The sequence below is a fragment of the Anastrepha obliqua genome, chromosome 2, assembly GCF_027943255.1.
Source record: "Anastrepha obliqua isolate idAnaObli1 chromosome 2, idAnaObli1_1.0, whole genome shotgun sequence".
Taxonomy (NCBI): Eukaryota; Metazoa; Arthropoda; class Insecta; order Diptera; family Tephritidae; genus Anastrepha; species Anastrepha obliqua.
In genome coordinates this window covers 126,565,914-126,593,310 of record NC_072893.1, presented here as the reverse complement: position 1 = coordinate 126,593,310, position 27,397 = coordinate 126,565,914, and the positions used below count along the sequence as shown (strand labels likewise).

The 27,397-nt window shown below is 38.0% G+C and overlaps 1 protein-coding gene and 1 long non-coding RNA gene across 7 annotated transcripts; one reads left to right on the top strand and one right to left on the bottom strand.

The window, feature by feature from the left end:
• The first annotated feature begins 1,287 nt into the window (after positions 1–1,287).
• On the top strand, positions 1,288–5,741 carry LOC129237624 (uncharacterized). Its single transcript, XR_008581764.1, has 2 exons — positions 1,288–1,447; positions 5,570–5,741. It is a non-coding gene; the product is annotated as an uncharacterized LOC129237624 (long non-coding RNA).
• On the bottom strand, positions 3,701–26,442 carry LOC129237622 (uncharacterized). Of its 6 annotated transcripts, none has more exons than XM_054872480.1 (5): positions 26,001–26,442; positions 13,723–14,002; positions 11,583–12,372; positions 4,322–4,506; positions 3,701–4,242 (listed from the first exon to the last, which is right to left on the bottom strand). In XM_054872480.1, exons 2-5 carry the CDS (start codon positions 13,899–13,901, stop codon positions 3,996–3,998), a joined length of 1,401 nt encoding a protein of 466 aa, XP_054728455.1. In that variant the 5' UTR covers positions 13,902–14,002; positions 26,001–26,442; the 3' UTR covers positions 3,701–3,995. The 6 variants fall into 6 exon arrangements, with proteins under 6 accessions (XP_054728455.1, XP_054728456.1, XP_054728459.1 ...); XM_054872481.1 differs by having other exon boundaries at positions 26,273–26,442; XM_054872484.1 differs by having other exon boundaries at positions 26,390–26,442.
• Between the last annotated feature and the right edge of the window lie 955 nt (positions 26,443–27,397).

Genomic DNA, 27,397 nt, shown 5'->3' with positions numbered 1-27,397 from the left:
AATTCCGTCTCGTGGAGTATCTGTGGGTTAGAAGTACTCCATATTCGACAATTTTGTTTGTTCACATTGCCGTTTAAATCGAAATGGGCCTCATCAGACATGAAAAGGCAGTTTAACATGTTTTGGTCTTCTTCCACCATTTGCAGGATCTTGTGGCAAAATTCCAAGCGAATCGGCAAGCCTGCTGAATTCAGTTTGTTAACCATTTGAATTTTGTAGGGAAATAAGTCTAAATCTTTGTGCATTATTGTTTGCAAAGACTGTCGGCTGACACCAAGTTGAGCAGATAAGCTTCTTGTTGAAACCCTTGGATTGCTTTGTATAGCTGCAGCTACAGCAGCGATCGTTTCCTCCGTCCGAACTGGTGGGTTTCGATGATAAGGCCTTCTTGCGACTGTTCCTTGCTCAGCAAAATTATTCACCAGTCTCATTATGGTCCATCTGCTCGGGAGATCGCCGCCAAACATCCGCCTGTACTCTCTCTCTGTACCAAAATTACGGACTCCAGTGCGTGATAGCGGCGGACTATCCAAATTCTTGTTTGCGTGTCCCAGTTATCCATTTTAATAAATTTTAAAGATCAATCTGCAAATTAAAACAAAAATGGAACAGATAACTTAAAAAGAAAAAAAGTTATTCAATTTTTTTTTGGTAGCGGCTTTCATCAGCCACCCTGTAATATCCAAATTCGTACATCGATTAACGTAGGTGTTCTGAGAATGGAAAAAATATCTCTTTTGTGGGAAACGTATAGATTTTAAGATATGGGTTGTCAAAGCTTATCTGCGCAGCATAGCTCTTAAAAGCAGTTTAAAGCCTTTTTGCTATTGAAACCACGTCTGATCACACTTTGTTTTGGTTTATATGCGGCAATACTTTCAATGTGGCACCGTACGTTGTACACGTCACGTCAGTCAAATGCTTTGCCGAAACGAACGCAACGTACCCATTGTGAAAGACCTATTAATCACTTTACCAGGCAATAGCAGACTGCTCCCCGGCAACACTGGAATATATGTCACAGTAAATACTTTTTTCTATATACATATTTACATATACCGGCATAACGGTCACCGTTCCAAAAACCTTGGGGCGTTTGTTTTTTGTTTCTTACTTTTTTTTATTTTATTTATTTATGTACGTGCATGCGCGCCCAACACGCTGTCATTGTTGACAGATATAATTTGGAAAATGTGGCAGAGTTCATTAACAATGGCAATGTTAACCTTGAAAGCCAACATATAATCACAGCTGTCAATGGTAATAATTTTGACTGAGTAGACAGTAGACAGGTCTCTACGAGAAAAAAATCACCCTAAAAGCCCTGATGACAAGATCGCGTGAGATGGGTTGTCCGAGCGAAAGTTTTTGTGGCTTTTGTAAGCAACTTTGCGTGTTGGCGTGGACAGATGCAATGAGTAATAATCCGTCGGCTACAAATATCAAAGTAGGTTCCAATATATATTTACATTGCGTTTAAAATTTCTTGTTCTTCTTGATTGGCGCGATAACCGCTTGCGCGATTTTGGTCGAGTTTAACAAAGCGTGCCAGTCGTTTCTTCCCTGTGCTAAACGGCGCCAGTTGGCGCCACGGCACACGCCGTCACCAACGTGCAAAGGTGCAAAAATCTTCCACAGAATCTTTCTCTCCAACACTCCAAGGGATGCCTCATCGGATATTGTCATCTTCCAAGCTTCTGCGTCATACGTTAGGACAAGCATGACGAGAGTCTTATAAAGTGTTAGTTTTGTCCGTCAAGAGAGAACTTTACTACTCAATACCCTACTTAGTCCACAGTACCACTTGTTGGCAACAGAGATTCTACGTTGGATTTCAAGGCCGACAGTGCTATTGGTGTTAATACTGGTTCCTAGATAAACCAAGTCCCTTATAACCTCGAAATCATTACTGTCAACAGTGACGTGGGTGCCGAAACGCGAGTGCGCAGACTCTTTGTTTGATGACAGGAGGCATTTTGTTTTGTCCTCATTCACCACCAGATCCCTTCGCTTCGGTTCTTTACCCGGTTTGGAAGAGGCAGAACTAACAGCGCGGTTGTTAAGGTCGATGATTCGGGGATATCCCAACAATTGTACGTTCTTATAAAAAATTGTGCCTAAGCGATTAAGTTCTGCGGTCACACGATCTTTTCCAGCATCAGGTTAAAGAAGCCACACGACAGCGGGTCACACTCTCTGAAACCTTATTTGGTACCAACAGCTCGGAGAGGTCCTTCCCAATTCTGACGGAGCTGATGCAGCCTTACTACTGCCAAGTACCGTTAGATGGAATAATATTTTAATGCATGTTTATTTTCGAGCAAAGTACAATCTTCTCTTGAATTATCAAAAAACATTGGATTACTAGATGTTGTTGTTGTTGTTGTAGCAGTAATAGAAGTCCCGTCAGTGTAGGGTATATCACCGGTCGTCTTCGTCTGCTGTTTCGAGAGGTTGGGTCCAGAGGGAGAGGGGTTTTAGATGAGTAGGTTTTAAAGGGCATGTGAAAAGGTGGTTAGTGTCGTGCGGGGTGCTCTCACATGCTGGACATATGTTTGGTATGTCGGGGTCAATTCTGAATAAGTAGGAGTTTAACCTGCTACAATATCCGGAACGTAATTGTGCCAGTGTTACGCGGGTCTCACGGGGAAGTTGGAGCTCTTCATCTGCCATAGATGTTGATTGGAATCCGATTACAGCATTCTGTAGACGGGAGCTTATGAAGGGGGTAACAGTCTCCCGGTGAATGTTGTTTAATGTTTGTCTAGTCACTGTTTGGTCCAGTAGATATCTATTAATTTTGTCCTGGATCTCGTCGGTGTAGTTTAGTAGGTGTCTCCTGGGAGGCGGCTCTGGCTGAGGCAGGTGTCTGCAAAGGTGAAACCTACGGTAGCACCCTAACAGCAACTGCTTGCTGAGCAGTTTGTTATGCTCCTTCATAGGTAGCATATTGGCCTCGTCATGAAGGTGTTGTATTGGGGACATCAGGAGGCAACCCGTCACTGTCCGAATGGCAGTGTTTTGGCATGTCTGGAGCTTTATCTACTGGTTCCAGGCGACCAGACAGGCGCAGCATAGTTTAGAACCGGCCGGCCAATCGCCTTAAATGTCGATTCAATGTCTTTGGCCCAAGTGCTGCCGGCAAGCGATTTGAGAACCTTGTTGCGATTTTGGACTTTAGTGGCAATTGCGGTTGTGTGCGCAGAGAAGGAGAGCAAACTGCCGAAGGTTACACCCAAGTCGGAATTGGTGTGTCATCGACTTTTACCTTGAGGGGCAATTTGACCTCCTTTGACCGGGTGGTAAAAAGGGTCGCCGTGGTCTTAGTTGGAGAAAATTGTAAGTTCCTCGCAGTGAAGAAGCGAGAAAGGTCGGTGAGGTATTGCCGATCATTGCACGACGTCATTATCGTGCAGTCGTCAACGTATGAGACCAGTGAGACTCCCTCTGGTGGCTGGGGGAGTTTTGAGATGTAGAAGTTGAACAGCGAGGGTGATGTTTAGATGTTTGGTCACGAAAAATCACTGACGAGTGACGACCGCTCAGTTAGTTGATTACTAGATCAAATTGCTTTAACAACAATTTTCTTCCATAAAAATTATTGCCTTTAATCAAGTGAATCTGACTGTAACTAAAGTGAAAAATAACTTGAAAAGCGTTTACTGTTAAGCACAAAAAGAAAACACCGTTGACATGCAAATTAAAATAGAAAATTTCTTTTTATTATCATTCGTATATAAAATAAAAGTTAGTTTGATATATTCGTCATAGTACTCACTCCTATTTACATTTGATTATTTGTTGTACCACTGCATTTTGGCTGCGGTTCACTGAGTTTTCGAACTTTGATGCTTTACAAAATTTCTTTATCTATTATATAATTTCGTTTTCATTATCTACATACAAATAATATATTTTGCTTCACCTGACTCATACAAACATACATTTCTGCTCAGACACATTTGCTTTTTCTTTTATCTACTATTCACCCACCATTAAAGTTCATCCATGTAGCCCATTTTGCAGGCATGTCTCAACACAGCCAACAATTTCATATTCACCTCATCACCTCCAATTTCCATGTTAACTCTATGAAACTCTTCGCCTTGCAGATCGGTTTCGAAAAGATAGGATATTTTTGCACATTCCTCCGGGCTCGAGAGCATCCAAGGCAAAAAGTGCAGGCAAATCATAACGCCATAGAACGCATAGCGCGAGTAGTGTTTGTAAAATTCATCAAAACTTATTATAGGAAATGAAAATATGTCAGTATCTATATGCAAGTGCTAAATTAGTAAGACTCATGGGTGGCTCCACTTACCTGTAGACTTCCAGCTTTGCTGCTTCCACTTTTTCAATACCCTCGACGACTGCTTTCAATGTGTCATACATATTTGTGTGATACGTTTTGAGCATCTCCATCCACAGAGTTTCACGTATCTCTTCCGTGGTGTTCATGTACATGAAGAAGCTTAGATCTAAACAGGGGCTGCCGTAACGCATTTCCTGTAACAAAGGAAAAGTATTTTTAAGAAAGTGTAGAGATGAATTACTTGAAGAAACAGCAGTATGAAGAAAGCACTTCCATGCTGTATTCTTTGTGTAATCATTCCGAGGAGTTTATGGATGCATAAGTTAAATAGCAGCAGAATGCAAACAATCCTATGCGACCACTTTTGGTTGATGCTTCGAACCCTTAAGTTTTGATCTAAAAAATTTTACAACTCAGATGATTCGCAGACCACACGAGAAGGAAGGGTCTAGCAGGGTTGCGTTAATGACTTTGTAGAAGGCTTTCAACAGGTGGACGCGCCACCAGAACCGTCTTCTCATATGTGCGTTAATGGTTAAAGCTTCTATGTATCTATGAATGAATTTAAGGTGTCAAGTGTTCTGTTAATATATTGCCTTTTAAAACGGCAGTTTAAAGCTTTTTCATGGCATTCGGCACTCGGAGGTTTGCCATTGTCTGCCGAGTGGCGACCGGTATTAGAAAAAAGTTGTTGTATCATTTTGCTATTTTGTTGCCATACATATACGAATATACATATATTTCGTTCTCTTAAGGGGTTACATACGTTCAAAATTTCCAAAAATCGATTTTTTTACAGATTATTGTTATTTATAGTTTTAGAAGTATTTCTGTCGAAGTCGATTGTGAAAATTCCCCATAGATACAAAGTTATGGTAGAAAATGTAACTGCCCGACGAGAGATTGATGCGCGCAGGTAGCTGTCCTTCGCGAAATGCACTTGAACGTTTAAATTCGTTTTTCTCGAACAGTCTGCATGATAACTTATACAGTTTCTAAATTATATTTTTTGATGCTTTATTAAAATATGTTTTCTCTATAGTCTGTCGAGCCGGATTTTTGACATTTTTATTAAAAAATATTAAAGTGTGACATTTATGACTAAAACGTATACTTTTTTCTTCTTCTTCTTAATTGGCGCGATAACCGCTTTTTTTTAAATGCCGTAAATTGCAAAATTTTTCGAAATTCAAAAATCCGGCTCGACAGACTATCACTACAACTTTATTTTACAAGATTTTTTTTTAATTTTTACAGATCCATCAACATTTCAAGGAGAAATGATGCAGACCGTGGAGCAACTTTTTTCGTTGTAATTTGGGTGACGTGATTTTTTACATATTAATTTTTGTAAAGAAAAGTTAAAATACATTTTTTTATAAAGTTTAAACACTAATAAACAATGCATAACATTTTTTTATATTTAATTCTATTGTTATCCCTTCTAAACACAGTTTTTCCTACACTGGCGCTCAACGCAATTTTAAATGTAATACCCGCAGACATCGCAGGCAGAATTGCCGCTACACGTACCGCAATCAGACTGAGGGGCTCAGGCTATAAGCTCAACCTCACTTATGCGCACTCAAACCCTGTCAAGGGATCAATGTATGTATGTGGTAGTCGTTAGAAGACCGTCGTGCAGAACAGACGTGGTATAAACGTGGAGAACGATAATTTGTCGTGGATCAGAACATTACTTACTTGAACTTTCTTTTAATTACTCATTGTACCATATTATTTGCTTTAACTTCAAATTCTTACATCTTATAATTTTAATTGTAAATAAATCTATTCTCACATGGTGACTCGTCCGGGAATTGAACACAACTTAAGAAAATAAATCAAAAAGTCACACGAATCAAATAGCAACAAACACTCACTGGTGATCAGCAGGCCGAACATAAGGAAAGAAAACGAAAAGAATATATAAACCGACGAGTTGCTCGCTGTTAAGAGCATTGGTTTGTTGTTCAGCGGGTGTCAAAAAGAAGTGATTGCCTGAAAATTTTATAAATATATTTTAGTCATATAAAAAATAAACCGGTATTAAATATGAGTTCTAAACAAAAAAGACATTTGCAAAGAAGCGAACTATCCGTAGACGTGGAAGATAGAAGGCAAGTGTCGGTAGATGTTGACGAGAATAGTGGCTCCAAATTTAATGTCACCGATATTGAGAGCATTATAAGAAAATTTTCCGGTGCTAACACAATTAATGTGCATACGAGGATAAGCGAATTCGAATCCTATGCAAAAGCATTTCAATGGAGTGAGCTCCAAAAATATGTTTTTATGAAAAAATCCCTTTCGGGTGCAGCAAAACTTTTTGGTGAGTGCGAGGTTGAACCAGTTTCATACCAACAACTCAAAGCGGCATTAACGGCAGAATTCCAAGATAAGCTATCTAGCTGTGATGTACATAAGAAACTTCGTGAAGAAATTAAGAGAAATAGTGAAACTTATCGCGAATATTTGTACCGCATGATTGATATTTCCTATAATTTCCAAGCACAAGTAGACTCTGAACCATACGATACGTTATAGATGGCATAAAGGACACAACTTTCAATAAAGCTATTTTATATGGAGCGAAGACTACTGCGGAATTTAAGAAAAAATTGAGCTCCTACGAACATATGAAAAAGGACAGCGTTTCGTTGCGGGGTATGAGTGATGATAACCGTTATAAAAAGTTGAGAAAAGAGATAGCAAGTCACGACACTGCTTTAACTGTGGATCTTCTGATCACGAATTTCATAACTGTCCAAACAGGACAAAATGACCGAAATGTTTCGGCTGTAACGGTTTCGGTCACAAACGGCCAAATTGTCCAATGGTCAAAGCGTCAACAAACTGGGTGCGAAATGCCGGTACTTCTTACTGTCCAGTTATGATTAATGGAGTAACAGTAATTGGCTTGATCGACACTAGAAGCGATGTCTGTGTCTGTGAATTGAAGCAAACATTGTCACCGATGGCCTTTGCAGAGCCGACGTTTGCATCAACGGTGTTTCATTTAATGATATTGAATTTTGCATTGTAGATAACAGTTTTGTTAATCCTGATTTAATTATAGGCATGAATCTTTTAAAGCAAGCAGTTGCCAATATTAGCAACGGTAAAGTAACCATAAGTAAAATGGCGGAAAATTTACGTGCGCAGGTGGACAATACTGATACTTCGGCTGGTTGTTTTCTTGCTCATATCGAAGATGAAATATTCGAAGATAGTCAAATTAATGCAGACGTTTCCGTGCAAAATCCCGATGTACGCAATGAACTTTAGCAGTTGGTTTGTAACTACAAACCGCAAATTCCAGAAGAATCACCAATTACATTGAAAATTTGTTTAATGGATAATGAACCAATTTACCGTCCTCCGAGAAGATTCCCAGCAACCGAACGTAAAATAATCGACGACCAAGTTGAAAGTTGGCTTAAAGCGGGCATTATACGGGAAAGTGTATCCGATTATGCAAGTCAAGTAGTGCTAGTGAAGAAAAAATATGATAGTTATCGGCTATGCATCGACTACCGAGCAATTAATAAGAAGGTACATAAAGATCGGTATCCATTGCCTGTTATTGAAGATCAGATTGACCGCTTGGGTGATGCTGCATTTTTTAGCACACTTGATTTGGAAAATGGGTTTTTCCATGTTACCGTCGACGAGAATAGTCGAAAATTTACCTCATTTGTTACACATGGTGGACAATATGAATTTTTAAAATCACCATTGGGGTTTTGTAATTCACCGAGCGTTTTCCAAAAATATATTAACTATATTTTTAGAGACCTTATAAGAGAAAATATTGCAATAATTTGCATAGACGATATTGTGGTTCCTTCACGTACCATTACGGAAGGTTTAAATTATTTGAAGAGAACATTAAATGTAGCGGCTGCCAATGGACTAATTTTTAAATGGAGCAAATGTTGTTTTTTGCGTGAAGAAATTGAATATTTGGGACATCGAATTTTCAAAGGAGTTGTTATTCCGTCTAGCACTAAAACTAAGGCAGTAATCAATTTTCCGATTCCAAGTACAGTGAAGCAGTTACAAAGTTTCCTCGGCCTTGCAGGCTATTTTCGGAAATTTATTCCGAACTTCGCAGTACGTGCTCCACCGCTCACGGAGCTAATTAAAAAAGGCGGGTATATCGGTTTTGGAAAACCGGAGTTAGCAGCGCTGACAGATTTAAAAGGGGCACTCACGACTAACCCAGTGCTACAGATATTTCGATACGGTGTGCCGACTGAATTGCACACGGACGCAAGTAAAATAGGTTACGGTGCTGTTCTTTTCCAACGAAGCAGTGAAAGTAATACAATGCACCCTGTATTTTACATGAGTAGATGCACTACAGATGCGGAGAAGAATTATTCAAGCTATGAGCTTGAGGTTCTAGCTGTAATAGAAGCTGTAAAAAAATTTAGAATTTACTTACTTGGTCATCGTTTCAAAGTAGTGACTGATTGTAAAGCGTTCCAATGTACTATGCAAAAAAGGGACTTAACCACACGAGTTGCCAGATGGTTTCTGTTACTTGAAGAGTTCGACTTCTATGTTGAGCACCGTGCTGCATCAGCAAAGCGGCATGTCGACGCGCTGAGTCGCAACCCAGTAGTAATGTACTTGAAAGACGACAACGATTTTTTACAAAGGTTATGCGAGGCACAGAATAACGATGAGAGCTTAGAAGCAATTATAGAGATTTTGAAACAACAGCCATACAAGGATTTTGTTATGCATCATGGTATGTTATGTAAAGAAGTCAATAATAATATTCTTTATGTCGTTCCAGAGGCTATGGCCGCTACGGTGATACGACAAACACACGAAAATGGTCATTTTCAGGTTCAAAAGATGAAAGAGTCGCTATCCAATGAACTGTTTATCCCCGATCTCGAGTACCGTATAAAACGATGTATTGCTAGCTGTATTAGATGTATTTTAGCTGACAGAAAACGTGGCAAAGCAGAAGGATTTCTGAATCCTATACCGAAAGGCGACCTACCGTTAACCACATTTCACGTTGACTATTTGGGACCACTTTACGACACCAAAAAGAGTTATCGATATATTTTGACACTGATCGATGGATTTACTAAGTCTTGCTGGCTTTTCCCCACAAAGACGCTGTCTTGCGATGAAGTTGTCCAGAAGATGGAAGTAGTCGCCGAAACGTTTGAGTACCCACAACATATAGTAGCTGATCGAGGAGGCGCTTTCATAGCGCTTGGTTTCAAAAACTTTTGTACAGAACACGGTATTGAACTGCATCATGTATATTAACTATTGCTGTTCCCCGAGGAAATGGACAGATTGAGCGTCTACACTCCGTGGCCATATCTGCTCTTACCAAGGTTTCAATGGATAATCGAGACCAGTGGTTTAAACATGTAAAACATGTACAAAGAATCATCAATTCAACATACCACAGATCAATAAAGATGTCTCCATTCCAATTAATGATTGGCACGAAGATGAATACTGGCAGAAACTTACGACTGAATGAAATAATCGAAGAAGCTATAATCGAGCACTTCAATGATGACAGGGTGGAACTTTGTAACGAAGCTAAAAGGGCGATAACTGAGATTCAAGAGGAAAATTCTAAAAACTACAACAAACGTCGTAAAAAATCTGTGAGCTTTAAAGATGGTGATCTTGTTGCCATAGAAAGAGTTCAGTTTGGTAGAGGACTGAAAATAAGGCCGAAATTTGTTGGTCCATATGAAGTCACAGCTGTTAAGGGCTTTGATCGCTACGATGTGAAGAAAGTTGGCGATAATGAAGGGCCAAAAATTACTAATACTAGCGCGGATAAAATGAAGCTATGGGTGGAATCCGACGACGACAACTGGAACGAGATTAATACCGAGGACTCGCCTGAGGCAGACGAGTAACATGGATGACCGAGTGTGGTAGTCGTTAGAAGACCGTCGCGCAGAACGGACGTGGTATATACGTGGAGAACGATAATTTGCCATGGATCAGAACATTACTTACTTGAACTTTCTTTTAATTACTCACTATACCATATTATTTGCTTTAAATTCAAATTCTTACATCTTATAATTTTAATTGTAAATAAATCTATTCTCACATATATACCCTCGCTTAGTCCAACCCGAACCTTCTCCACTCATATTCCATCAAGGGAAGAGTGGACGGGAGGCTGCACTTGGGGACAAGGCCTCGTGAACTTGTTCACGGATGGACCGAAGTTAGAAGGAAAAGTTAGCGGAGGAGTTTTTTGCGAGAAGCTCCCCAGCAGACTCAAATTAGGGTTATCGGACCACTGTAGTGTGTTCCAGGCAGAGGTAGCCGCAATCAAGGAGGCAGCTGATTGGTTGCTCACATGCGTACTAACAGTCAAGAAAGTAAATATTTACTCCGACAGCCAAGCGGCAATAAGGTCCCTCGGGTCAGTGATGCTGCATTCGAAACTGGTCAGGGAATGCCTGACCTCACTTTCGACTGCGTCCGAATTCTTTGGCATAAGCCTCTTCTGGGTTCCTGGTCACAGCGACATTGCAAAAAACTGTGAGGCGGATGAGCTGGCCAGACAAGGGACATGCGAGGTGATTTCCCCGCGAAGGGAGAAAATTGGGACCCCCCTAACTACCTGCGGTCTGCTCCTGGAAAGATGGGTATCGCGCTAACTCAGCGAGTATTTGGCAAGTACACATACTTGTAAGATCGAGAAATCCTCCTGGCAACCGGTGAACCTCACTATGCGCGAGGAATGCATGCTGTGAGACTTGAAATCCCCTCGAGTTCTTTTTGCCCTGGATGTGTGGAGGATGAGGTGGAATCATCTCAGCACCTTCTCCTTAGCTGGCCTGGTCTGGCGGGGCTAAGATCCAGGCACATGGCTCTTACTTCTTTTCTATGCCTGCTATATAGCTGGCGTTGACATTAAAAGTCTGATGAATTTCATCAGCAGCACCAAGCGGTTGACGCAAATGCAGCACAGTCATCGTTCGTAATCCACACACTCTAAACCCAACCTCTTAACCATCCCAGCATCACCTATCGCCCCCGGCATCCATCGGTCTTTCTCTTTCACCTCACCTCCTCCTTAATGGTATCACAAATGACGAATCCGTTTTTCTTCGTCCAAGTGTGCTCATTCCTTGGGCAACCATACCAACCTAACCTAACCTAGATAGTTGCAAGACTTAAGTGTGTTATCAGTTGTAAAATGTTGCACATCTTATTTTACTGCCTGTAACTTTAAATTTATGCAACTCCGACTCACCTGAAAATCAATCATTTTCACATCTGCCACTTTCTGTTCCTCATCGCCTATTTGCTCCTCATACCGGAAAAGCACATTATTGCGATTATAATCGCCATGCAATATCGCACCGAAGCTCTTATCTTCCTCACAATCCAACACACAGGTGCGTATTTTCTCCAACAAGCGCGTCGGCTCATCATTGTACTTCGCACGCAAACTACGCAATCGCTCAATCAATTTCACGTCATTTGCATTTTGCCTATCAAAAGTATTACCGTCAATCTTGCGGTCAAAAAAATCATACAAACGGTCAAAGGCAGCACGATAAAGGTAGCGATAAAAGTTGTCCTTCACGTCATTCGGATCCTCATCATTGATAAACGGCAATGTCACTATTTCGCTTCTCAAAAGTTCCAGCTGCATGGGATCGGTTAGCCGCAAGCCATAACTAATGGCATGAAATTGTCCAATTTTCTGGCACATTGGCAACAAGTGTTCAGGTGTGAGATAGAGGCGTGGTCCCAGTACATATCCACTGGGTTTGAGATGTTCCAGCACTAGCACTGATTCACGTATACCCGGCGCAGCGCTCAAACCTTCAAGGTAGCCAAACTTGGACACGTAAGGGTGTGGCACCCAATCATCGACGTCAATGTTCAGCTTAGCCGCAGCGAGCACTTTTGCAAAGGCAGGCAAAACGCGTTCATATACAAATATTTCGTTGGCAAATTGTATGTATGACTTGCTAGCCTCACGGAAGGCTACATCGCCTTTCATGAATTTGGCTACAAGCATACGGGTTTTGACGCTGAGCGGAGTGAGAGGAAATGTTACTAAAGTTATTATAAATGCTGAGGCATCTACAAGATGAAGTCCAAAATAAACCAGACTGGCGTCATAAAAATGTTTTTATGGCGCCATCGTTTTCATAAGTTAGTGCGTTGGAAGTTACATCCCTAGATGACTTCCAGTGAAAGCTTAGTGACATTCGGTTCAGTGGAGCGCATTTATTGCGTCTAAAGTGTTAGTATTGTTGAGTCATCGGTGTAAAAATGAGTTTCGAACAAAGAGCTAATATCAAATTTTGTTTTAAAACCGGTAAAACGTTTACCGAAATATTTCAATTGATAAAGAAGGTTTATGGCGATGATTGTCTATCTCGTGTCAGAGTTCATGAGTAGTGTACACGGTTTAGAGAAGGTTGTGAGGACATAAATGACAAAAAATCAGTAATCACCGAAAACTCCATCGAAATTGTTGGTAAATTTATCAAAAATCAACCGAAATCATAGTTGAAATTCATGGAATCGGAGTTGAATATCTCCAGAACATCGATTTATCGCATTTTAACTGATCATTTGGGCTTACGAAAGGTCTGCGCACGTTTCATTCCGCACAAGTTAATTGAGGACCAAGAATTGCTTAGAATTCAACATTCGAAAGACCTCATTAAAGAGGCGAGAAAAGACGAGAACCACCTTTACAACATTGTAACTGGTGATGAAAAGTGTTGTTTCCAACATAAACCTGAAACTATGCGTCAAAGTGCCGAATAGAAGGTCCCAGACGAGCCACCACTCAAAAAATCGCATTTGGTGAAGTCAAAAATCAAGTTGATGCTCATTCCGAGGGAATTGTCCATAAGGAGTTCGTGCCAACGGGCCAAACCGTGGATGCAATTTTCTATATTGGCGTCTTGAAGCTTTTATTGTAACGCATTCGTCGAATTCGCCCTGAATACCGCGAAGGAGGAAGCTGGTACCTATTGCATGATAATGCACCATCTCATCGATCCACTTTTGTGACAGATTTTTTGATTACAAATCGCATTTTAACCATCAATCTCTCACCGTATTCGCCTGATATGGCTCCCTGTGACTTCTACCTATTCGGAAAATTGCATTTGGCCATGAAAGGAAAAAGTTTTGCGTCCGTAAAGGCCTTCCAAAAGGCTTGTATCGCCATCCTGAAGGACATTCCGGTCAATGACCTGAAACACGCTTTTAGATCGCGCAAAGCAGTGTATCGAGGCCAGAGGGGACTATTTTGAATAAATAAACTCGAAGTTATCAAAACAATGCTGCTGTCGTTTCGATTTTAGCTCAGTCTGGTTTATTTTGAACTTCACTTTGTATAGTTTGATTTTGGTAATACTCACCCATTGGCAGTTTCAGTTCGCAAATGGATGTTGTAGAGCGCAGACATGAAACCATCTAGGCCACTTGCATGCTCCAATTCATATGTCACCAACTTTTCATTTCGCAATTGTGTTAGAATTTGCGGTACGACAAATTCTTTAATATAATTTAAATGCACATTTCCTGCGCTTTCAGTCATTGTGTCGACTCGCAGGACCACAGTTTGACAGGCACTATTGGCAAGAGCTCTTATTTCTATATTTCCGCTGCTACCAGTTTTGTTTATTTGTAATTGTTCGGCTACGGAGAGATTAAAAAGTGTAAAGGCGTGATAAATCTTTCGTTATTTTTTAATTTGACTCTTTTTGTCAGTATTATTAGAGTTGAGTCTGCATTTAACTAAATTATTTACTAGTATTTGCAATAATTTAAACTTTTTTTAAAAACTTAAGTACTTTACTTAGCCACTGAAACCTTAAACACCCCGACTAGCAACGCTTGGGATCACAGTTCGTTTAATAGTAATTTGGATAATACGCTCAATTTAGTATTTAAGCTTCACACAGCACACAACACCGGCATATCTTTATTACTCGTATGCTATTATTTGTATACGCCGTTCATATCAAAAGCTACAAAAGCTAGGCAAATGATCAACGTGGGCGAATCATAGCCATATGAATGCTATTCGGTATACAAACTAATGCTTATCAACAAATTATCGCAAGTGAGTATTGTTGAAAATACAAGGCCTCTCTAGTTTGAGCTTATTTTTAGCCAAGACAGAAAAAACATTTGAAAACGTTTCATTGCGTGAACAAAAGTAGATAAGAAATGTATTTTAGGATTTTTTTTAGAATATTTTAGAAAACTCTGGCTGTCATAGTTCAATGATGCGTCAATGCAGATCGCTAACAAAACAATCAATTTAATACAAACTAAATTCTCAGCAAGATAATGAGCAATAATTTTACGATATTCTCACGCGATTTAACGCCTTGAGACCGTTTCCTGGGGAACCATCTCAAAGGTAGAGTTTATAGAAATAAGCCAGAAGCATTTGAAGCTTTGACAGATAATACTCAGCTAGAACTTGCTTAGATAGAGCGCCATTTATGTCTGAATGTAATCAAAATTTCACCTAAAAAATCGACATCTGGAATTGCGCGTGTACAGGACACTGGGGGCCCTCTACTATGTACATACCTACATATGCGAATAAAGAGAAAATGACTTCCATTCAAAATATGAGTTTAATTTGAACTTAAAAATGACACTCGAACTTGAGTGGTCTTGAATAGGGTAATTTTTTAGTTTCATGAGAATTCTCAATATCGATAAATGCGGTTGAACAGCTGAGAATGACAAATTGTGCTGATACTTCTGTTCAGAAAAAAAATGGCATCATAAATCGTCTAACGCCCGAACAACGCTTTAAAATTTTGGAAATTTGCTTTGAAAAAAAAAAAAAAAATATGTTCACGAAGTTCATAGAGCACTGGCGGCATCATCAACCCTTATTTCTTCCTACGAGCTTAACACCAATTTTTTTGGACGGCAGTCCACTAAATGAGGTCCTCATGTTTAAGTACTTAGACTCCGTTATAACAAATATTGGATATATTATTGAAGACGTGCAGCGTAGGGCTAACTCGGCATGGTTAAAATGGAAAGCTCTAATGGGGTGCTATGTGACAAAAACGAATGCCACTTCACATAAAAGACAAAGGCTCTATATAGCCGCCGTGCGTCCCACTTTGTTATATGGAGCCGAATGCTGGTCTATAAAAAAGACACACGAAAGAAAACTTCAAACGGCAAAAACTTAAATGTTGAGTTAGTCATCCTCGGTCACAATGCTAGGTAAAACGCTTAATCGGTTAATTCGCGGAAGTCTTAAAACCGCGCCAATTGAGCAAAAAATACAAAAAAGTAGTTTTCGCCAGAGGACACCCTGAATCAAATATGACAAAAAACCTGTTAAACATCGCCACGGCACCGCGGAAGCCAGGTAAACCACAACATATGTATGTACATGGCCGAAGAAAATAGAAAGTAATATGAAACGTAAGAGAAACAGGAACTTAAAGAGAAACAGGATAATATATATATATGTATATAATTGGCGCGTACACCCTTTTTGGGTGTTTGGCCGAGCTCCTCCTCCTATTTGTGGTGTGCGCCTTGATGTTGTTACACAAACAGTTTCAAGCCGACGCCGAACGGCAGATATTTTTTATGAGGAGCTTTTTCATGGCAGAAATACACTCGGAGGTTTGCCATTGCCTGCCGAGGGGCGACCGCTATTAGAAAAATGTTTTTCTTAATTTTGGTGTTTTCACCGAGATTCGAACCGACGTTCTCTCTGTGAATTCCGAATGGTAGTCGCGCACCAACCCATTCGGCTACGCCGGCCGCAGGATTATAATCCTAAATAAAAATCGTGCAGAAGAAGAAGAACCTAAACACCGAGATGAGCCAGGGTCGAAGAATCTGGAGATTACGTACTAGGAGAGCTGACCCCAAGCGAAATGGTATAAAAGAGAGGAAGAAAAAAAGAGATTCAAGCCACCATTGACACCATGCGGCCATATTTATTGGAAGAAGTAGTCAAAAATTGGACCGATCAATTGGACCATGTGAATCGTAACCGCGGCGGACATATGTATGTCAGATATGATATTCAAAAAATATATAGTTCAATGCCGAAATTATCTACCAGAATATATTAAAAAAAATGTACTCCAACAACATTTCTGTTTTGTATTATCATTTTGAATTTTGAGTTCTCAAGCTCTTAAAAAACACCCGTTACAACAACAAGAAATGTTAAATGTTTACGCTGAATGCAATATACATGCATTATATATTGATAGAGCACTTTCAACAATTTCTTAATTACAGCGTTATCAATTTTTTTTTTTATAATTTTGCTTTTTTTGTAATTGTTGCTCTATTCACCCCTTGTTGATATAATAGTACTGAAGCTACTATACTCTTATGTATGTATGTAGCTGCAAGTAGTGAGTCGCTTTTCCTCATGCCTTTATATATAATATTTTATTTATTATTCATTTTAAAGCAGTAAAACGTTACAATATCAAATTTATTGTATCACTCATCTTATAGAATATGACGTTTGCGTAGTGCCGGTAAAATTTTTGTTTGAGCGAGACCGAACTTGAAACGGCTTGGTTTCTAGTGTGAATGCTTTCACCACTATCGTGAACTGAGTCAGACTGTATAGAGCGAGCATGATCAGATTTTATTTCACCGAGAATGAGCCGTGATTGGCACTATAGTGTGGACCGACCCTTAAGCACTCTAAACTTTTTTTACTGCATTATAAAATTCAGACTGAAGAAATTGTAGCCAATACTGCGGTTTTATGTTTTGATAAATTCCGGTAATATAGAACCAAATGTCATGGGAAACGAATAGGGAAGATTCTATATTTCCTTGAGCTTCTTTAACCAGTTTATGCCAAAAAGTTCTTTTTTCTTGCCTTCAGAGAATCATTATAATCCTTTTGTTTGTATTACAAATTTACATATACTCGTATATGACAAAAGTCGCTGAGTCTTCAACCCGTCAGAGAAAATGAGAAATGAGTCTAATTATTTTGCCGCCGTAAAAATAACTGATAGCAAGAAATCCGTACCCCGCAATTCTGCGCAATTTCATGCTATTAAATATGTCCTAATTTTGACAGCGGGTACTCGGCAACCCGTTACCCGTTAGCGGGTCCGCTGCATTCTGTCCAATCGGTTATTTTAAAAATTCCAGCAATGCAATAATGTATTCAATTCGCCTTGCCAGCAACCGTTTGTCAAATGTTTGGCCTCAAGCAAAACCTCATATAAAAACCAAGGCGATTCCATTAAAGATGGTATCGGCAAATCAGCTGATTTGTTTTTTTTCTGTCTGCCCAGAATGAATCAAGGCGAATTCATTTTTTTGTTTTCTACTGCCAATACTTTGATTTGACAATCAAACGTACAAAACATTGTTGTTGGTCTAGTGCCACCACCTTTAATGAATGCGCCTTGACTAAAACGGAATCGTTGGTATCACCGTTTGAGTATTGCATTTGAGATTTTTGTCGCCTGCTCTGACTTGTTCAATTTGGTCGTATTGGTGCTGAAGCATGTATCGAATTTTCTGTTAGTTACTCTATTTTGTCACTAAAGTCATATAACAGTAAACATTCAGAACTTTTTACTGCATTTGCATATGTAAATACAACGAGCCCCTGAGCGCATTCACAATAAATATTTCAAATGCTAATGTTTGTTCAGCTGATTTTTTCTGGATTGGAATTAGATATGCCTAAGCATAAGCTAATAACACAAATCGCTAAACGTAACTTGAGAAATTCTAATTTGTTCAGAGGGCGGAGTTGTAAACAAATATTTATTATTTGTGATAGCTGTTTGAAAACGTTATTTTTATTCATAATTAACGTAGTCTTACTGCGATTGCTAGTACGCAAATATTAGGTTTTCTGGTAAACAGTATCCAGCAGCAAACACCTGGGGCTAATTGTCATCTGAACTCTCTCAAAGAGAAAAATATTCAAAATAGTAAACGAACAGATAGCCAGTTAAAATTTTCAATATTCGCGAATAACTGATAATTTCCTTACATTAAAAAATAAAAATAAAAGGTAAATAGACATAGAAAGTATCGAAATTTGCTTACATTGAAAAATAAAAGGTAAATAAACATAGAAAGTATCGAAAACTCAACAAAGCTGGGCAAAGCTTATTCTCCAGGTATTCTGTAGAGTACAAAATAGTGTTACTCCCTTCTTCCGTATCTTAATTACTACCAGACCGTTAACCGGCCCTTAGCAAATTTGGCAGAATCAGCTGATAGGCTGACGGAGCAGGGAATGTGTTTACAAAACAACTGAGTTTATGTTGGTGCTATACGAAAGAAATTAACACAGTCTCCATATACATATGTATGTTGCGGTCTGAGCAACGATTGGATTGGTCGAATGTGTGAATACGTGTGAAACGAGCGGACAGAAATCGTCTGTCGAGAGCCCTGTAACGTGGCAGACGAAGTCGCTCGCACATTTTTGTTTCCCAAATGACCAAATCTAGTAAATCTATCATTCTTGTCACTTACACGATTACGAGTTTTAATTTACGTGGCACTCTCATAATGGTGCTCACACTCACCAACGTATCATTGTCGCTTTCCGCAGCCCGTAGGAAGAATGATAGAAACAAGATTGCGCCCATCAGAGCGTACGTGACGTCACGTTTGCTGAGTTGTGCAGTATTGCCAACCATTTGCTCTTCGCAATAAATTTAGTGCTTTTTTATACCGAAAATGCGAAAATTTTGAAGTTTCGTGTTTGTTTCCTTTTTTTAATTTAAAGCTACCAAAACTTTAAGTTAAAAAACAAACTATATTATTAAACAAAAAAAAGGTTAAAAAAGGTCACTCTGAGAAGATTTTAGTGCTAATGAAATTTTTTTTACTCTTATAAAATTTGATAATTTGAAAGTGCAAATTTAATTTTTGGCTCCATTTAAGGTTATGCAAAAATATTAAATGCCCCTCTCTCAACTCTTCTTTAGATTGAAAACCTTTTTACACATTTTAAAAAGCCTTTGAATTTATTGAATGCGAATTAAAACCATAGAGGTGTAATCGTTTCTTCCGGTCATCAATCCTTAGTGAGACATAGGACATTAAGAGTTATATTCATTGTAAAAATAAACAAGAAAATACCAGAAAATACTAAAGAAACCATACTGACATTTTTACAAAAAGAGTACCTTATCTAGTTACATAACTTCAAATATAGCAAAAAAGTCGTTCTCTTAACAAAAGAGTCTCGCTTAACAAAAAAACCTCATAAATTAAATTGTACATAAGCATAACACATTTATTTAAAAAAACGCACATTTTAACGACAATTTGTCACGCATACAAAGTTCTTTAAGTGATTCAATAAAAATTTGTTGGGTTATTTTCTTTGAATGGGCATTTTAATGCGTTTTTATATCCAAAGCTAGGCAACACTGCAGTAGCGAGAGAGAGATTTCACTGCCGAAAGCAGAAGAACACCAACAACACCTGCACTCGCGGGCAATGCCACCAGATGTTAAAAAAAGTAAAGCTTAATAAAACTGAGTGAATTATTTAAATAATTATTAAAAAATGTATATTTTACAAAATTATAAACATGACATTTTAATTAGAACAGCTAGAAAAATGTCATGAAGGAAGAACTAAAACTCCGAGACAAAAAATAACAAAAAAAAAAAAAGCTAAATCAAGTTACGAAAATGGTAATCTGGCCATACTGGAGCTAAAATCACGTAACTAGTTCAATTACATGGGGCTCTCATTAGTTTCATCGTATCAGCTCACACGGGCTGCGTTTACGTAAGTAAAATAAGTTTGATTGGGTCAGCTAACACATAACGTACATTTACGTAGGTGGGCAACAGTAAAGAGTGAAGGCCACCGGTTAGGGAGCAAAGCTAAAGTAAAAGGCAAGGAACGTTTGAAAATTTAGAAAATAGATAAAATGGTAAAAAAAAGGGGGGTCAGCTGCTCTACTGATACTACCTTGTCGCAGTGATGGTAAATGTAGGGAAAATTCCTACATGTAATTTTTGTCGAAAAAGGAGGACAGATTTTTTTAAATTCTGTAAATGTAGGGAATTTTCAAAAAGGACAGAAATATTTTAAAGTAGCGAGAAAAATTAAAAAAGTTCATTTAAAATAAAAAGCCGCAAATCGTAATAAAGTTTAACATAACTACTTCAAATACTGCGAAAAAGCCTTGTTGTTACACCTGTTAAATTGTTTGAATTTACTAACATGCCAAAAATGTCAACACGAACAACGGCCTTAAACAAATTGTCACCATCCCCGCAAACGCCTTCAGTACAAAGTAAGTCCCTTAGTACCGATGCATCAAGCGCTACTCTCAATGCGTGGTTTGCGAAAATTGAGAGTCGCCTAGAATCACAGAAGCAGAGCATCATTGAAGAGCTAACCTTACGACTAAGAGAATCGGAAGAGCGAGTAATGGAGCGATTCAGTGAGTTGTCAGCGGATGTTATGAACTTGAAGTCGGCAGTTAGGCACATGGAAGAGCGCGTAAAAAAAACTGAACTGAAATGTGCTGATGTAGACAAATTGCGCAGCGAGGTATATGCACTCACCGAACAATTAAATGTATATGAGAACAACGCAATATCAACAGATGTGATTGTTAGTGGGTTGCCTATAAGGAAAGATGAGGACATTCTAAATGATTTCTCCAAGCTGTGCCAAACGCTTCAAGTAAGACTAGCGCCCGTACGTTCTGCTTTTCGGTTACGACCAAACAATAAAAGCGCAGCTCCAATTATAATCAAATTGAGCTCTGCTGCAGATCGCTCTCAACTGTTGAAAGCTGTAGCTAAATTCTGCAAAGATAAGAGACGAGCACTTTCTCTTAGTGATGTCGGCGTCAGTATTGAAGGGAAGCTATTTATCCACGAATGTCTTACGAAAAAAAATCGCGAACTAATGCGTTTGGCTATGCAATACAAAAAGCAAAAGCGTCTAACGTCAGTTTTCTCTGTTCGTGGGCAAGTGTTTGTTAGAGCTCGACCCCAAACTGATGCTGTAATTATAACTGAAAAAACGAGTATAGAGAGCATTGCAACTCCTAATATGTAAAAACAAAAACATTTATGCGTTATATTATTAATGTTATGTCTGCGTTAAATTTATTCTCTTATTTATCATTTATGTTTTCCAAACTCTTTGCTTTACATTGTAATCATTTTTATTTTAGTATCACTTCTATTTCGTTCATCTCATTTGTACTTTTCATATTCTTGGCTTTACAATGTAATCTTTTTTATTTTGATCTCATTCCTATCTATCTCATTATCCCCTTGCTTTATTTAAATTCCTCCACCTTGCGTATACTCCCAACCATAAACTGTCAATGTGTAATGAAATAGCAAAACAAGTAGACAAAGAACATGCAAGAGGATTGCTTAAACTCATTTCTAATCGCTACAATGGGTTTAATGTGTGTCAGTTGAATGCGCGAAGTTTGAATGCTGAAAAAATTGACTATCTAAATTTTGTTTTTGATAATTTGAGCATTGACTTAATATGTATTACAGAGACATGGTTTAAAGACTATATTGATAATAATGTGTATTCCCTGTGCGACTATACTATTATTAGATGTGATAGGACTACGAAAACTCGAGGAGGTGGCATTGCTTTATATTTTAAAAATAATTTGAAATGGAAAGAGATCTGTAGATCAGATCATTTTCAAGAAGTCGAATACATTTTTGTTGAATTTTATGATAACAATACCAAATGTCTTGTTGCATGCATTTACAACCCTAGCAATAGAAATGACCTCTCAGTGATATTTGATAAATTAGCGGAATTCCACATATCCTATGAACATATTATTGTGTGTGGTGATTTAAATGTAGACCTTCTTTGTGATAATTTTTCTTCCAGGAGTTTGATAGATAGTTTCCAATCATTAGGAATTTCCTTAATCAATGAATATGCTACTCGCTTTGCACCCCACTGCAAACCAAGTCTTTTGGATGTATTTTGCGTCAGTGACAGAGATTACGTCAGTCATATTGATCAGCTTCCTATGGCTGGAATTTCCGACCACGAGTTGATATTCTTATCTTACAACATCCAGTTCAACAGACACAATCAAGAAAAGGAGATATTTTTTAGAGACTTTAAACTTATTCAGCATGATCTCTTAAATAAGGAGGCTGCCGAGCTTAATTGGAATATGTGTCGGTTATTCACAACAGTGGATGAAAAACTGCAACATTTCAATGCTTTAGTCAGCCATCTATTTGATAGGTTTGTTCCGTTGCGTAAAATTAAAGTCCACGGAAATAGGAAACCATGGTTTACGCGTGAGATATTGTCTTTAATTAGAGAGCGTAGTAAAGCATATAAGAAATGGAAAATTGATAGAAACACTCACTCGTGGCAAAAATATCGTGTAGCAAGAAATAAAGTAACTGCAATCACTAGAGATGCCAAAAGGGCATATTTACAATGGAAGCTCAATGATAGTTTACCTCCGAAAGTCCTATGGAAAAACCTTAAAACCTTAGGTGTCTCAGGAGAGAATAAGCCCGTGTGCAGTTTGGACCCAGAAATCTTAAATACTCACTTTCTAGCTTCTAACAGGACTCCACTCGACATATCTGTAAAAGTTCCTCTACGAGTGCATGTTGATGACGGTGAGTTTGAATTTGTGTCTGCAACAGAGATGGATTTGATACAGTGTCTACAAACTGTCAAATCTAATGCTATAGGGACCGACGGCATTTGCCTTAAATTTCTTAAAATTATTCTACCATTTGTAGTACCACCACTTACGCACATAATTAACTTTTCAATCACCTCATCTACATTTCCATATCTTTGGAAGATAGCAAATATAATACCTGTGCCAAAAACAAAATGCCCTACCGCTCCTCAGCACTTCAGACCAATAAGCATTTTACCTGCCCTATCGAAAGTATTTGAAAAATTTTTGGCGCGACAAGTTACCTACTACTTGGACAAGAATAATCTGCTGAGTAATTTCCAGTCGGGTTTCAGAAGTCTGCATAGTTGCTCCACAGCTATGCTTAAAATTTTTGAAGATGTTCGCTCTGCTTATGATAAAAACTACCTAACAGTGCTAGTATTACTCGATTTTTCAAAAGCATTTGATACTATTGATCACAACATTTTACTGCAAAAATTGTGCTATCACTATAAGTTTGGAGCATTTTCTCTGCAACTAATAAAAAGTTACCTTTCGAATCGGCTACAACAAGTTAAATGTGGTGGTAACTACTCAAGTCTAAAACCAATTACGTCAGGTGTGCCGCAGGGCTCTATTTTAGGTCCAATTTTATTTTGCATTTTCATTAATGATATTGTTGAGTGTTGCCAAAATTCGTCGATTCATCTCTATGCTGATGACACCCAGATCTACCTGTCAAGGCCAATAGGTCTTATTGAAGATTTGATAGCAAGGCTTAATGAAGACCTCACTCGTATTTCTAACTGGTCCAAATCTAACAACTTGAAATTAAATGAGTCAAAGACGAAGGCGATTGCTATTTCTCATTCAAAGTATGACCTTAACTCTTTGCCGCCAATATTACTTAATGAAGTAAATATTAACTTTGATGACATAGTAACTAACCTGGGTTTCAGAATAAATTCAAGATTATCATGCGTTGACCATGTAAACTTTGTTGTAAACAAGGTATATAATATTCTTAGAAAGCTATATTGTACTGCCTACTTACTGCCACGGCAAACTAAATTAAAACTTGTTAGATCACTCATTGTTCCTCATGTTTCGTACGCTGAATTAGTATATTGCAGGCTTGATAATAATTCGAAACAAAAATTGCAAATCGTTTTAAATAATGCAGCGCGTTTCGTGTTTGAAAAACGGAAATATGACCATATATCTATCTACTCAAAACAGATTCTCGATCATAACCTCGACTCGTATCTCAAAATACGCTCTGTTTTGTTCCTGCATAAACTAATACACACACAAAAACCATTGTACCTGTATAAAAACATTAAACAATGTCAGTGCACCCGAACATTGAATCTAATTGTTCCGACTTACACTTACTTGGAATCAGAACGCATGTTCTTTGTCAGTGCCATTAAACTATGGAATTCTATACCAACTACAATAAAGCTTATAAAACAAGCAAGGTGTTTTAAAACTGCAGTTTCTAACTACTTCTAACCTTTAATACCCCTTTCCTTCTCCCATTCCCACCATCTTTCTCTTCTTCTCACTTACTACTCTAAGTTTTAGTCTATAAGTTTTATAGTTAATCTAGTTTTAAATCTAAGTAGCATTTCTATGTATACCATCCTCGTATTCTAGAATTATAAGAAGATGTACTACCACAAGACTCTGTCTTACTATGTGCAAAACAAATCAAATAAATTGAAATTGAAAATTGAAAATTTCATGCCAGTATTTTTTTCCTTATGTTAGCATACTTTTAAAGCGTTAATACGGCAACATTGCCATTTTTTTCTTCGGTAACGCTTACGCGATTTTTTCTTCGCGCGAAAATTGTTAGTTGTCCCGCGTTTCCTGGTGCTTTTCACTTTTGAATTAAGTTTGCAATTATTTTAGTTTTAGCTTTTTTTATATTTTAAATTTATATATTTTACAGAAAACAGCTGCTCCTCTTCGACTGACTCTTTGGAGGAACACCAGGAGAAAAATTCAAGTATCGGAAACAAAAGTTCAATAACAATTGGCTTGACGAATTTTAGTGGCTGGTTGGAAGCTGTGGCTAACGATCCATTCAAATGAAAATGCGCTGCGTGCGACAAAGTTTCGATCCGCGGCAAGTCTGATTTTCAGAAGCATGCCGAATCAGAAATGCACCAAAAAATATGAAGGCAATAAAAAAGACACCTAAAATAAACAGTTTTTTTTAAGAAAAAGCCGAGTAAACCAAATAATTCCAGAAATTTCGAAATAAGACTTAGCATGTTCTTCGCTTATGAGCATAACGACGCGCTGCAAATGGTTCACCCCATTTAATCCCAATCTTAAGAGTAATCGTGCCGGATTCTGAAAAAATAGAAACTGTCTTGTTTTAAAGAGAACTGAATGTAATGAAAAATTCTAATTTTTAGTCTTTCTGCGGTATTTATCATTATATATGTGTTTATAATATAATAAATATGCGTATTTATATATATTTTTCAAATAAAATTTCTTATTAAAGTGTCTTATGAAGTGTCAAAACAGCACCAAGCCCAAAACTTAAGCAAATAATTGAATTTTGACGTTGCAAGTGCCTTATTATAGTGTAAACGCAGGAGAAAAATATGTAGGGAATTTTGTAGGGAAAATTTTTTGAAGCGTAGGGATTTTTTTGGGCTGTGTAGGGATTTTTCAAAAAATCATTTACCATCACTGCCTTGTCGGTGTGACTTCTTGCTTGCACGATTATTATCATCATAAGTGGCATAGATAATATAAGGGGTTTAGCACTGTGAGCTAAAAGATCTATTGTGGCCCCTTCATGGGTTCAGAGTATTTTTCAGAGCTCACCCAAAAATTTAGTATTTGTCCTAATTTATTGAGTCGCTGTAATGATTGTTTACGTTGGCTTTTTTGTTTTGTAAATTTTACAAAACATTGTACTGGATATTGGATAATTTTATTTTTGTTTATTGAAACTAAACAAAATTTACAATACAGATTTATAATTTGCATTACCCCAATGAATCGCTTTTTACACTTTTTAATGTAAGCAATAAGTCAATCAGCTCTACGTGAAACATGCAATTTTGCATTCGCATACTATTTTGATATTTATGTAACTCTCAGATACCAATGATGATCATTTTAGTGGAAAGCTACGCAAACAAGCTTTATCTACAATATACGCGCACCGTAAACCCTGCCCGAGAATCTTTGTTGCATTCCATGCAACAGCAATAAACGCATTTCGGTTGTTGCAATTTATGTTAGTTCTCACTTCCACACACCGATTCTTTTTTTGTACACATTTCTGGCGGTTGCATGAAAAGTCTTATGTTCAAAGCTCTTTTAACCACGGCAGTTAAACTTTGCTTTTATCGTTAAAGAATTAATAGTTTATTTACTCTTTTCGCTATTTGCTTTTAAGCAGCGCCACAGCGGCCAACTCGACAGTAATCTGCGACCGGTCACTAGAAAGGGGCAAACATGTCGATAGTATCGATAGTTTTAATGTATCGAAAGTTGTAATTTTACATCACTATCGATAGTTTGTAAAAACCAGCGGTAGTTACTTGACGTTATTCCACTTTATTCAGTTATTATCTTTCACTGGAAAATTGGAAAATTAATCTTTCAATCCGCAGAACGCACAAGAGCTTTGCAAGAGTCCAAGAATTTCCCTATGGTGTTTGCTATAGAATGAATAACCATTGACGAAAAAGATTTAAAACGGAAAACATTTTAATATCGTTGAAAAACTTAATAACGAAGTGACTGTATATTATTAGTTTGGGGAAAAGGAAATCCATTATTTTTGCGTAAAATTCAAAATTTTATGTTAAGTGTTTTGGATTGCCCAATTTGTGTCTAATATGCACAGTTTTGTTATATAAGTGCCCATTTACACAGGGAAACATTTGGAAAGGAAGCATTTTGTTCGTGAGAGAAGGAAGGACGCGGAAGGTGGATAGCTATATAAGACTCCCGTACTGATGACATGTTTTGCACATCTTATTCGTTTTTCCAATCTTAAGGGAGGGGTCTAGGGTTTGAGCATTTTTTTAATGAATTTTTGAGACTTTGCTTTAGAGATATGAATAGTGAAAATGTATTTAAACTTTTTGTACATTATAAAGCATCATTTCAACAATATTGTACTAAATTTTTGTACGAAAATATCGGGAAATAAGCCGGTGAGGTAACTTTTCCGAAAACGCCTTTTCCAAAAGGTGATTTGCGGTGACTATCGTATCTAGTATATCACCTGAAATAAAAAAAACAGAATTATTTGGTTAAATTATCACCAAAACCTCCCCCCCACTGGCTCCGATTTTTTTTTTCATTTTTACGTTGCCAGCGCGTTTTTGAAGCAAAAAGTGCGATAAAACAAAAAAGTGAAAAATCTCTCAGTG

What these genes read in the sequence shown, in the direction of transcription:
- LOC129237622 (XM_054872480.1), bottom strand. Translation starts at nt 13,901, where the DNA reads ATGACTGAAAGCGCAGGAAATGTGCATTTAAATTATATTAAAGAATTT. An exon ending in CGAACTGAAACTGCCAATGG is followed by an intron (nt 12,373 to 13,722) that starts GTGAGTATTACC and finishes CACTCCGCTCAG; the next exon opens with CGTCAAAACCCGTATGCTTG. An exon ending in GCAAAGCTGGAAGTCTACAG is followed by an intron (nt 4,243 to 4,321) that starts GTAAGTGGAGCC and finishes TCCTATAATAAG; the next exon opens with TTTTGATGAATTTTACAAAC.